The 13,509-nt window shown below is 36.9% G+C and overlaps 1 protein-coding gene across 2 annotated transcripts in view; it reads right to left on the bottom strand.

Moving 5' to 3' along the window:
• Window positions 1–13,509, bottom strand: part of APP (amyloid beta precursor protein) — a 146,382-nt gene that overhangs the window by 22,178 nt on the left and 110,695 nt on the right. For both annotated transcript variants that reach the window (XM_074213947.1, XM_074213946.1), the window contains 3 exons: window positions 8,774–8,902; window positions 6,887–6,986; window positions 5,341–5,562 (listed from right to left, as the gene is read on the bottom strand). In XM_074213947.1, the coding sequence (XP_074070048.1) occupies window positions 5,341–5,562; window positions 6,887–6,986; window positions 8,774–8,902 (451 nt within the window). The remainder of the gene's footprint in view (window positions 1–5,340; window positions 5,563–6,886; window positions 6,987–8,773; window positions 8,903–13,509) is intronic.

Raw genomic sequence — 13,509 nt, forward strand, 5'->3', positions numbered from 1 at the left:
GATGATGATAGTGGCAAGAAAGAGAGGAGCAGAAGATGATACCTGAATTGTGAGCCTGGGGAACTGGGGAGGAGCAGTAATAGGCAAGTTTGGAAGGAGAACAAGTTTAGGAGAAAGATAAGATAATGAGATCAGTTAGAGATGTGGCTGAGTTGAAGATGTCTATTGGACCTCTAGTTCAAGGTGTTTGAAAGGTATTTGGAGATGCAAATCTAGAAGTTAGGAGAGAGGTTAGGGCTGAATAAATAGATTTGAGAATCATCAGCATAAAGATGATAATGAAATCCATAGGAGCCAAGGAGAACCTCAAGTAAAGTAATATAGAAGAAAAAGGGGGTTCAGCACAGAGACCTGTATGACTTGTGATTAGTGGGTATGACTGGGTGAAGATCCAGTGGAATCAGAGAAGTGGTCAGAAAGGCAGGGGATCCAAGAGAGAAAGAGTACTGTACCAAAAACTAAGGAAGAGAGCATCAAAGAGAAGAGGGTGATCTAAGTTAGAAAGACTACAGAGAAGGCAAGAAGGAGAATTACCTTTGGATTTGTCAATTAAAAGATCATTAGTTATTTTGGAGAGAACTCTTTTGGTTAAATGATGAAGTTAGAGATGAAACTGTAAAATGTTAAAAAGAGAGAGAGAAATGGTGAAGGCACTTATTGTAGATGGTCTTTTCAAGTTTAGAACAAATGTGTTTCTCTTCATCATAATTCTTCTTACTTTTCATTTTTCTTTACCCCTGCTTTGAGTTTTGTTTCTAACTAACTTCCCATAATCTACTCTTCCTCTTTAATTCCCTCCCCCCATATGTATGTGTATTCCCCTCCTCCTTAACAGTTTATTTTTTTAAGGTTTTTTTTTTTTGTAAGGCAAATGGGGTTAAGTGCTTGCCCAAGGCCACACAGCTAGGTAATTATTAAGTGTCTGAGGCCGGATTTGAACCCAGATACTCCTGACTCCAGGACTGGTGCTCTATCCACCGCACCACCTAGCTGTCCCCTCCTTAACAGTTTAAATGAAAGTGTCGTTTCCTCCCCCTGTATACTTCAGTCCCATATAATTTCTTGTATAGATCCCTCCTCTCTCTCTCTATTGTATAGATTTCCACTTGTACTCATGTGAGATGTCTCCCATTCTTTTTCTCCTTTTCTTCCTCTCTCACTGTAGTATTCTTCTCTAGTTCTTCCCTATTCCACTTTTTCTTTGTTTTAGGTTTTTGCAAGGCAATGTGGTTAAGTGGCTTGCCCAAGGCCACACAGCTAGGTAATTATTAAGTGGCTGAGGCTGGATTTGAACTCGGGTACTTGTGACTCCAGGGCCGGTGCTCTATCCACTGTGCCACCTGGCCACCCCGTCTATTCCACTTTTAACATAATCAAAACAGAACTAAATCACTCCCAGGTCCTCTGTCTAATAAGAATCTCTGTGATCCCCGATGGTGATAGAATTCAGCCAGATGGCACAATGGAGAGAGCACTGGCCTTGGAGTCAGGAGGACAGGAGTTCACATCCAGTCTCAGATATTTGATACTCACTAGCTATATTGACCTTGGGCAAGTTACTAAAACTAGATTACCTTGCATCCAGGGCTATCTCTAGTTGTCCTGTTCACATCTGGTCACTGGATCCAGATGGCTCTGGAGGAGAAAAGTGAGGCTGGTGACTTAGCACAGCTCCCCATTATTCAAATCCAATTCATGTGCTTGTCATGGCATCACCAGCCTGATGTCATGTTCTTCTATGAGAACAAAGGACCAACATTGCCAGGTAAAAAGCTTAATTCTGTTTATTCTCTTATGATTGCTCATGAATGCTTACCTTTTTATACTTCTTTTGACTTCTGCATCTATGTCAAATTTCCTACTCAACTCTGAGCTTTCCATCAGAAATTCTTGGTCTTTTATTTCAACAAAAACTTATTTTATCCTCTCTCTTTCCTCCCACTCTCCTTCCCCTTGTCCTCTTTACTAAGAATTTTACTCAGTTTGACAGAGTAAATTATTCTTGATTGAAATTTACGTCTTCAGTCTTTTGGAATATCATCTTTTGTTCTTTCTATTCTGAAGTAAAGGCTCCTAAGTCTTGTGTGATTATGATTGTGGCTCCCTAATACTTGAATTCTTTCTTTCTGGCTGTCTTAAGTAATTTTTCTATGACCTAGGAGTTTGGATTTTGGCTATAATTTTCCTGGTGTTTCTTTTGGGAGGTAAATAGTGAATTCTTTCAATTTTGCCCATTCTAAGAGCAGCATCTTTTATGATTTCTTGAAAGGTGATAACTTTCTTTTGCTCATGCAAGACTTTTAAGTAGTTGAAATGATTCTTAAATTATCTCATCTATTTTTTCCCAGGCCAATTGTTTTTGTTATGAGATAATTTATATTTTCTTTTATTTTTTCATGAAGTCTTTTAACTTTGGTTGTTTTTTAAAGTATTTATTTTACATTTCTTAGCTTTATTTGATATTTCATTAACTTCTATCTTGTCGGTTCAAATTTTCAAATTTCTAATTCTTTTTCCATTTTTTCCCATAGACCCATTCTCCTCTGTCCCATTTTTCCTACTAGTATTCTCATTTATTTTTTAAATGCTTTTTTAATGGTTCTCTTCCCCCCCCCCTTCTTTAATTCTCTAGGAATTCTGGTTGGATTTGTGTCCAAGATGCATATTAATATTAATTTGAGGTTTGTCTCAGATGTTTTTGAATCATTCTCTTCTGGAATTATGTCCTAAGCTTCTTTGTCACCCTAACTGCTCTTTATAGTAGGATTGATTTTATTTTGACTTGCTCATTCATCTAGCCTATATCTCAACTTTGAACTTTACAATATTTATTTCTGGCCTGAGCTTCTATCTTCTTATATCATTCTGTTGCTTTTCACAGTTTGGTATGGGGTCTACAAGCTTTCAGCACTCTCAAAGTGATACAATCCTAGGCAAAAGTTGGCTCCATGCCACCCTGGTCTAAGCTTTGCCATTTCCAGGTGACCCAGATTTGAGTACGCTGGTTTGTCCTTGGTTAGGAGTTCAGGGAGACACAACTGCTGGCTCCTCTTGGGTCTGGGACTCCTGCCTTGCTTGTTCTACTGCAGGCTTCCACACAATCCCTGCTCTGCTCCTGTTTGTTTCTGATCCTATTACTTGTTCAGGATGCAGCTAATGCACTCCTAGTGCAGATACCTTTACTCTCCTGTACCAGTTCAGATCTGCCAGCTGGCAGTAGTTCAGGGACGCCATTTTTTCTTGCATTTCCCAAACAGAATTCTGTCTGGTGCTTTTCTAGTTCTTTAGCGAGGGCCTAGATAATAGTTATCCACCTTACTCAACCACTGTAGTTCCACTTGACTTTGACTGCTTCTTTGCAAAATTACAATTTTCTTCTCCACAAAATAAACCTCCTTATAACAAATAAAAATGAGCAAAAGAAACATAAACATTTGTCATATTTGAAAATCCAAGTTTTATTTTGCACCTATAATATATACACAGGTTTATCTAGCTATAGTACAGAAATGATAGTAAAACCAGAGCCCCCATTGCTGACAAGGTCTCCCTGTTCCCCATATAGGAATAAGTCTGTTCAGCAGGGCAGAGTGCTGCCTCCATGGAGAACACCCATAAGGGTTGGGTCAATATGGCCTGAATCCATCAAGAATTCGTAATAATCACTAAGCAGTTTGAGCTTGAACCATACTCTCCCCTCTTAATCCAGCACCCCGCCCCCCCCCCCAAAAAAAGAAAAGTCTCAGGAACATCTTCCTTTGGCTTTTAGAAATAGAACTGGTTTAATCTACATGGTGAGAGGGATGAGGAAGAAGATGAGGGAAAGGTGAAGAAATCCAAGGCTATCCAATTCCCCTTCTTGATAGTACACTAGAGGTATTCTAGGAGACTTTCTACCATCTAAATGGCTAAGGTCCATTACTGGATAGCTCTAACCTTGGGGATGGGAAAAACTCGGGACTAGTGATGTTCTAAGCAAAAAAAGAGAAAACTTTTTAAAGGTTCAGTTATTTTTCAGTCATATCCCAGTCATATCCCGTGTCATATCCATTTGGAGTTTTCTTGGAAAAGACATTAGAGTTTGCCATTTCTTTCTCCAGCTCATTTTATAGATGAGGAAACTGAAGCAATACCTAGGGCTATATAATTAGTAAGTGCCAGAGACCAGATATGAACTCGGGAAGATTAAGATTCTGACACCAGGCCTATCACAACTGACTGCACAATCTAGTTGTTAACGAAACCCAAAATTTTAAATGATCCCTGAAGAAAGATTAAATTTAGAAGAGGACAAAGACCAGAAATCTTAGGCTTTGCTTCCTCACTTCAGAAAGACAAGTGTCCCAAATATCAATAATCTGGTCTATATGGCAACGATCAAGTAAATAGCTATTTTTTTAAGGTTTTTTTTTTTGCAAGGCAAATGGGGTTAAGTGGCTTGCCCAAGGCCACACAGCTAGGTAATTATTAAGTGTCTGAGACCGGATTTGAACCCAGGTACTCCTGACTCCAGGGCCGATGCTTTATCCACTACACCACCTAGCTGCCCCAATGATCAAGTAAAGTAAAAGAAATGGAGTGGAGCACCTTCACCACTGTCACTGATTATTCATCACTGGTCATGGTTATCTGTAGAAAGAGTCTTTATAGTTCACATTAAATCTTCTTGTATAAGGCAGAGTAAAATTAGCATAAAGGCTGGAGCATAAAGCATTGTGAAGTTTCAGAGAAACCAAACTTCTAAAAAGAAATGCCCCCCAAATTTGGATATATTGATAATTGGTTAAGTTCAGGAAATGGAACACTGAATTTGGATTAAAACTACATGAATATTCCGTCCCAATCCTTGTGATTTAATGATAAGGTTCATTAAGAAGCCAATTTCTTAAATCACAAGGCAAAAGGATAATGGCTAGATAGTTAACACAATAACATATTGCTTTTCTGTAGACTGAAGAAAGGCAACACAGAAGCCAGTATGGTTTATGCTCTCAATGTTCCATGTGAGATACACACATTTAAAATAGCCTATTGCCTAAAAATATATATGCCTGCTTGTTTGATCTTCTTTTTCCATGACTGTACATCACCATTCTCAATGATTTCTTAAACTCTTTTCTAGTATTTTTGTTTGAATGGTATATTAAAGCAGTAAAACATTCCCTTTATCAACATGCTAATACTGCTGCATTAATTTGAGAAGATCTAAAAATATGCTCCCTGATCAGAAGATAATTATTTTCTAACTATATGAAAAATTTAATAATGTAAGAGCCTAAATGTGCTCTCTGTGTACATTTTGCACATTTGAATATAGCTCCTTGCTGCTGAAAACCTTACCTTCATTTTCTGTATTAGCTGGAACAGAATCAACACCAAAAGGATGCCATGGCTGCAGATCATCTAGGCTGAGGTCTCCATCAACTGGAAGAAGTTCTACTGTGGTTTTAGTTTCAGTCAGAGATGGCATGAGAGCATCATTTCCATAACTGATCCTGGGTTCACTGATCATGTTGGCCAAGACATCATCTGAATAGTTTTGCTCTTTCTGAAGCAGTTCATCTATACAAGTAGAATAATGTCTAGTGATTAGTAATTAGTATTGTTAGATTCATTTCCTAATTTGGCATAAAATCGGCTGATTCTCTCAACAAACACATTTTTTGAAGACTAAGTTGGAGACTGTGGATGAATATTTATTGGTAATGGCAGGAGAGGGTGCATGAAGAAAAGGAATATACACTAATTCTTTCTAGTACTAGGAGGGAGGGAACAAGCACTTATCAAGCTCCCAGGGCCTGGCACTGTGCTAAGTGCTTTACAAATATTATTTCCTTTTTTCCCCATAATAACCCCGTGAGTCAGGGACTATTAATATATCCATATCTTTTACAATTGAGAAAACTGAGACAGATATCAAGCGACTAGCCCAGGACTTCAGAGCTAGTGTCTAAGACTGGATTTGAATTCAGGTTTTTCTGGATTTAGACCCAGAATTCTTATCTACTGTGCTATCAATAATTTACAAGACAATATTCCCAAAAGCCTGAAAGAATTGATGGCTCCTTTGGGAAATAAAATAAGTAATTTATTAAATGATTTATTAAATCACCTGCTGAATGAGAACAAAGTGCACTGAACACTTTGGACCCAGAGGCTTGACTTCAATAGAGGCTCCACATCATGCTAAATTGAGGATTAAGTCACTTAACCTTGTCAAATCTCAGTTCCTTAACTTTAAAACAGAGATAATACTTACATTGGTTACTCTCACAAGGTTGTTATGAAAATGAATAAGCAGTTCCTCAAAGAAAAAACCACAAATACAACCACATGAAAGGATGCTTTTAATCACTAAGTAATTAGAGAAATGTAGTTCAAAACAACCTTGAGGTTTCAGCGTCCATGGCAAAGATGACAAAAAAAAATGGCAAGAGTTAATATTGATGGAACTGTGAAATGTACAAGCAAATTTGGTAAATAATCTGGAATTATGCAATTATTTAAAAAAATTGGAACTATACAAAAGAAAATGGTTATACTTCAAACTACTTGTGACTCCATTACTAGACTTATACCACAAGAAAGTTCATTCCACATTAAAGTCCTCATGTACACCAAAATACTGATAGAAAACAAGAGACATTTAAAAAGCTTGTTAAAATAAAATTTAAAATTCAATAGAATTCTATTAAAACACATATGGATTTGTACTTATCATCAGTGCACAATCTCCTCTTCTACTAGATTTGTAAATAGATAACACTGTATTTCCCTCCAGAAATTTAATCACTTCTCTTTTAAATTCTAGGCACAGATAAAGTAGAAAGAGGGGAGTATTTATAAAGCAAAGGGGCAAAAAGCTTCAATACAACTGTTAGCTTACCAACTTCATCCTGAATCTCTTCAGCTACTGCTGGTACATTGTAGAGCAGAGAGAGAGACTGGTTCATCCTCTCATAAATCACACGCAAGTGTGTCATGACCTATACCAAAGATGGAAGCTCAAGATAAACCCAAAGTAATTTTTCTTATTATTCATTACAAATAAAAATAATTTTAAAGATATAACATTTGGAACACTTTCTCTGAACAGCTATTTTCCCTCTTCCATCTTATATTTTTGTTCTCATTGCTCTGCTTCAGAACATTATATTCACAAGTATATCATAAACTATTAAAAACAATCAGAAAGATTCTTTTTTTTAGGTTTTTTTTTGCAAGGCAAATGGGGTTAAGTGGCTTACCCAAGGCCACACAGCTAGGTAATTATTAAGTGTCTGAGACCAGATTTGAACCCAGGTACTCCTGACTCCAGGGCCGGTGCTTTATCCACTGAGCCACCTAGCCGCCCCCAGAAAGATTCTTTATCAAAATTCTTCAATTTTGGAACTTGAAAAGTAAGGAATACTTTCCATATTTTAAAGTAGAGAGGACCAAATTTTGGTTTTACAAGTTGTCTGAAAGATTTTATCATTCTACAAAAGGTACAATTTAAAAGCTAGAATACGTTTTAAATCTCAAAGAATCTTGCATGTTTAAAATATAGGTTTAGTGGGACTGAACAGTTTTTTTAAAAAAAGCTATAAAAATTGACTGGATTACAGTATCATAAATGATTACAGTATCATCATAAATGAAATGATTATATGAAAGTATTTGATTTGTACAATTTTGGAGACTAAGGTAAATTAGAAATATTTATTTATTTATTCTAAAGGACAAGAATAAATGACAATAGTACATTTATGTTGATTCTTCATTGCTTTTTAAAACAAGAATATGTAAAAAATTTCTGCATTCAGGAATTAAAACGGTCAAATTAAGAGAATAATTGTCTATCAAGTTTCTCAAATTTCTCAAATTCTGAACCTTGTTAACTTCATAAAAAGAACTCTTTTGCTGATACACACACACACTTCTTTTTTGTGAATCTTTTTGTTTCTTTGTTTATTTGTTTTCTCCCAATCTTGCTCCCCCCCCACAAAAGGCAGTCTAATAGTCTTTACTTGTTTTCATGCTAAACATTGCTCAAAATTGAATATGTTAAGAGAGAAATCATATCCTTAAGGAAAAAATAAAATATAAGAGGCAAAATTACATAATAAGGTACCTTTTTTTTTAAAAAATTAAAGGTAATAGTCTTTGGTCTGTTTAAACTCCACAATTCTTTCTTTGGATACAGATGGTATGCATCACAGATACACTAAAATTGTCCCTGATTGTTGCACTGATGAAATGGGCAAGTTCATTAAGATTGCTCATCACCCCCATGTTGCTGTTAGGTAGTACAATGTTCTCTTCTGGTTCTGCTCATCTCACTCAGCATCAGTTCATGTAAATCATTCCAGGCTTCTCTGAATTCCCATCCCTCCTGATTTCTAATAGAATAATAGTGTTCCATAATATACATATACCACAATTTGTTCAGCCATTCCCCAATTGATGGATATTCACTCAATTTCCAATTCTTTGCCACTAAAAACAGGGCTGCTATGAATATTTTGTACAAGCGATATTTTTGCCTTTTTTCATGATCTCTTCAGGATATAGAACCAGTAGTGGTATTGCTAGATCAAAGGGTATGCACGTTTTTATTGCCCTTTGGGCTAATTCCAAATTGCTCTCCAGAAAGGTTGGATGAGTTCACATTCCACCAATAATGCAGTAGTGCCCAGATTTCCCACATCCCTGCCAACATTCACCATTGTCCTTCCTGGTCACATTGGCTTTGCTGCTAAATATTTAAAAGATCGTCACTTTTATTATTTACCTGAGATCTGATTTGGGCAGCTTTCTTTGGATCCACCATACGAACATGTTCAAAATGCTTTAAGGTATGTTGCCTATCTTTCTGTTCAGCACGTACATATTTCTTCAGCATGTTGAATACATGACGGGGCTATAGGATGAAAATAGAAAATATTTTTTCAGTATCTAAGAGTATATTTTCCCCCTACAAATTAAGGTTTCATTGTCATAAGAACATCTAAATCTTTTTCAATAGAAGGCTATGTAATCAGAATTCCTTATTCATGTTGGTTCTGTGAGCTTTTAAATAGTTATTTATTAAATAGTTATTGTTTAAATTTGCAAATCTGACACAAAATGGTGGTGACTGGTTAACAGCCCTAACAATTGATTTAGTTCATAACCTGTTAGCTCTATTATTTCATGTGTTGCTGTCTAATTAATAAATTTTCCTACAAATTATGTAGTCTGAGAAATCACATAGATCTTGTCAGATGTCTATCTACTAGTATGTTCTAAGGGTTTTATTTAGTACCACCTATATTATCAAAATATTGTCATATTTAGATGAATTTTCCTTCTGCATATTCTGAAAATTCTTTCTACACCATCTTTTCTTTTCTTTTTTCTTTTTTTTTTTTCTTGGCTAGGCAATGGGATTAAGTGGCTTGCTCAAGGCCACACAGCTAGGTAATTGTTATGTGTCTGAGGCTGGATCTGAACTCAGATACTACTGATTCCAGGGCTGGCATTCTATCCACTGCACCACCTAGCCACCCCTACACCATCTTTTCTAAGGCACAATCACTCCTATTTTCTAGTACCAACACACTACTGAAAATATTCTCTCAAAGGTTACCTGTGAAAAGATGGGATTAAAACCACCCCATTTGGCTAGGTGAAAACACTTTTTGATTGAGTAATCAGAAGTGAGTGTGAATAGATCTTTGTGCAACATGCATTTACTCCAAAGTAGTTTTGTATAAAAAAAGAAGACAAGCTTTAGAATCTGAAAAGAAGAGATTCTAAGCACCTAAAATTTAGGAGTTAGAGGGAACATGGAATAAAGGGAGAACTAAGCTGTAGCAAAGAGAGGAGATACTGAGTAAAATCCTGCTCTACTGGAATCCTGGAGAAGAGGATTCAGCTCAAGGAGAGTCTAAAGAGGAGGGGTGGAGCCAAGAGGACACGACAAGGCAGGATTTCCCAGAGGCTCACTTCCAAGAAACTCCTACAAAGGTTTTAAAATTATGACTCTAACTAAATTTTGGAGAGGCAGAACCCACTGGAAGACTGAGGTAATTCTCCAGCCCAAGTTAACTTGGAAGATCTTTGGGAAGGCTCTGTTCCACCAGAGTTGGAGGGGCAGCAGTGCAGCCAGGGATCTCTCTGTGCTGAGCTGGAGGGAATGAGCTCCAACCTTCCAGGTACAGCCCCATGGAGTGCCTGGCCTAGCAAAGCAATATCCAGATCTCCCAACCCAGGGATTATCAGGCACAACTTGGAAGATCAGCAGGAATGCATGGAGCCCAGCCCTGCCCCAAGTGAGGAAACAGAAGCAGGCCCACAGAGCCTCCCCAGAAGGGAGCTCTGGTAGCTGCTCCCAGAGTGCTCAGCCCAAGGAAGGTAAGGGGGTAGGGGAGACTGTCAAGGTCTCTTCTCTGTCCCTGGGAAAGGACGCTTGTACTTTGTCCACAATCAGACCCTGATCACAGTGCCCCCCCCCCCCCCCCCCCCCCCCTGCTGCTAAAGAGAAGCAGAGACCCTCCTCACAGGCCTGGGGCAGAGGGGAGTGCTTGTGGTCATCCACAGCCCAGAGCAAAGACAGCAGAGCAGTCAGAGCCTCTCATAAAACATTGAAGAAACTGAGATCCTTGTGGGGGATATCCCAATAATATTCAAAAACTCAGGAAGCACCTCAAAACTAGGGCACAGGCTGGGGAAATGAGTAGCCGGAAAAAAAAAAGAACCTAACCATAGATTAATTATTTTATTCCCATGGAGGATCAAAATACACACTCAGAAGGTGACAAAGTCCAAACTTCTGTATTCAAAACCTACAAGAAAAATAAGAACTAGTCTCAGCTATGGAAGAGCTCAAAAAATATTTTGAAAATCAAGTAAGGGAGGTAGAGGAAAAATTGGGAAGAGAAATGAGAATGATGCAGGAAAATCATGATAACCAAGTCAACAGCTTAGTCAAGGAGATAGATTACAAAACAACTTGTTTTTTAACCAGTTGGGTTAAATGGAAAAAGTAGTTCAAAAAGTTAATAAGGAGGATGCCTTAAAAAATCAGAATTGACCAGATGAAAAAGGAGATAAGAAAGTTCTCTTTAGAAAACAACTCTTTTTGGGGCGGCTAGGTGGCGCAGTAGATAAAGCACCGGCCCTGGAGTCAGGAGTACCTGGGTTCAAATCCGGTCTCAGACACTTACTAATTACCTAGCTGTGTGGCCTTGGGCAAGCCACTTAATCTCATTTGCCTTGCAAAAAAACCTAAAAAAAAAAACACCTAAAAAAAAAAAGAAAACAACTCTTTGAAATATAGAATGGACCTAAGGGAAGCTGATGACTTTGTGAGGAATCAATAAACAATAAAACAAAACCAAAAGAATAAAAAACTTAGAAGAATATGTGAAATATCTAATTGGAAAAACAACTGACCTGATTACTCAATCAAAAAGTGTTTTCACCTAGCCAAACAGACAATTTAAAAATTATTGGGCTACCTGAAAGTTATGATCAGGAGAAAAAGCCTTGACTTCATTTTTAAAGAATTTATATAGGAAAATTGCCCTAATATCCTAGAAGTAGAGAATAAAATGGAAATTAAGGGAATCCACCAATTTCCTCCTGAAAGAGATCCCCCCCCCAAAATAACTCCCAAGAATTTTGTCATAGCCAAATCCCAGAACTCCCAAGTCCAAGAGAAAATGTTACAAGCAGCCAGAAAGAAACAACTCAAATATTGTGGCTCTACAGTCAGGATTACATAGGATTTAGCAGTGATTACATTAAGGGTTTGTAGGCTTGGAATGATATTCCTAAGGCAAAAGAGCTTGGTTTACAACTGAGAATAAAAAACCCAGCAAAACTGAACAGGGGAAAAAGGGGAAAAGATGGACTTTCAAAGAAACGGGACTTTCAAACTTTCCTGTTGAAATGACTAGAGCTAAACAGAAAGTCTGATGTTCAAGTGTAAGACTCAGGTGACAACATAAAGAAGGTGGATGGGAAAGGCTAATTATAAGGGACTGAATGATGTTCATGCATGTATTCCTGCATAGGAAGAAGATACTGATAATTCATATGAACCTTTTTATTTGTAAGAGCAGTTAAAAGGAGCATCTATAGAGAAGGCATAGGAGGGAACTAAATATAATAGTTTATTATAGTATAAAGATGGAGTCTTTGTCCCAGAGACAGAGTTGCTGGTATCTGAACACAGACTAAAGTATACTTTTTTCCCCTCTCATTTCATTTCTCTTGAGGTTTCTCTTATCTTTTTTGGGGGGTGGGGCCAGGGGATTTATGTCTACTTTCACAACAGGGATTACTGTAGTAATGTGAAAATAAATAAATAAAAAATTTAAAAATCAGCCGTGCCTGACAAATAGTGACTACTATATAAATGTTAGCTGCTACCATCACCATCACCATCATCATCACCATCACCATCACCATCATTATTACCATCATCAAAGAGATCCTAAAAATGAGCCTAAATTTTATTTTTTGTAAAGAAATTCTGTGAAGAATGTGATAAAGATTCTCTAAAGTCAAAATACTTGGGATTAATGGAAAAGGTGACGATGGGGAGAAACATATCATAGGATTCAGAAGAAAGAAATGAGAGACTTGTAGATTATGCAGAAGCCTTATAACTATATTCTGAACACTTTCTTAAAAAAAGGCAGGCAGTGGTGAGCACTAAACATATCAAAGAATGAAACTGGTTATATCATAACAAAAAGGAAGAGTTATTAGTGGTGTGGGTGTTATTTCTGAGTCAGCTGTGTAAGCAAAACCAAGTTATTAAAGATAAGGTCAGAATGAATAATAATTAAGAACAGTGAGAAGGAAAAGGTGTAGTATGCAATTAAGAAGAATTAACCTTTAATTATTTAAATAAGCTATTGGAAAAATTTTTTAAAAGGGGGGGTGACAACAGATCAATGATAATTTTAGTTAGAAATTAAACAATGCAATTCAACTCATATCAGACAAAAAAGCTTGGAAAGTACTGTAGCTAAAGTACATTTGACTGATTTGTTAAATGGATAGCAGCCAAAGTAAATATTAGACAAGAATATTAAACTCATTTGTAAAATCTTTCAAAGTTAATTAACTAAGAAAAGTCAGGGATAAAAATGGTTAACAGAAATTCAAACAAAAGAAAAATGGATAAGATTTACAAAAAAAGTTGTAAGCTTATTCTTCAAGGATAGTAAAACCATAAAGCCCTAGGATGGGATAAATCAACCTTGAAGATAAACGTTTAGGGATGATAATTTATTTGAAGTCATTTCTAAGTGATTAACATATTCCCATCTTGTGTGTTCCCGAAATCAATGATTCTGAATAGTCAGGTACTATAATTTCATCTGGGAAAAGTGATACTTCTGTTTCCCCTTTGCCTATGCTTTTTCTGTTAATTTTTTTTCTTTTCTTATTGCTATAGCAAGCATTTCAATCACAATGCTGAAGAGCAATTGTGTGATGGGGACATCCTTGCTTCAGTCCTGGTTAGTGGAA

This window comes from Macrotis lagotis, chromosome 1, assembly GCF_037893015.1.
Source record: "Macrotis lagotis isolate mMagLag1 chromosome 1, bilby.v1.9.chrom.fasta, whole genome shotgun sequence".
Classification (NCBI taxonomy): domain Eukaryota; kingdom Metazoa; phylum Chordata; class Mammalia; order Peramelemorphia; family Peramelidae; genus Macrotis; species Macrotis lagotis.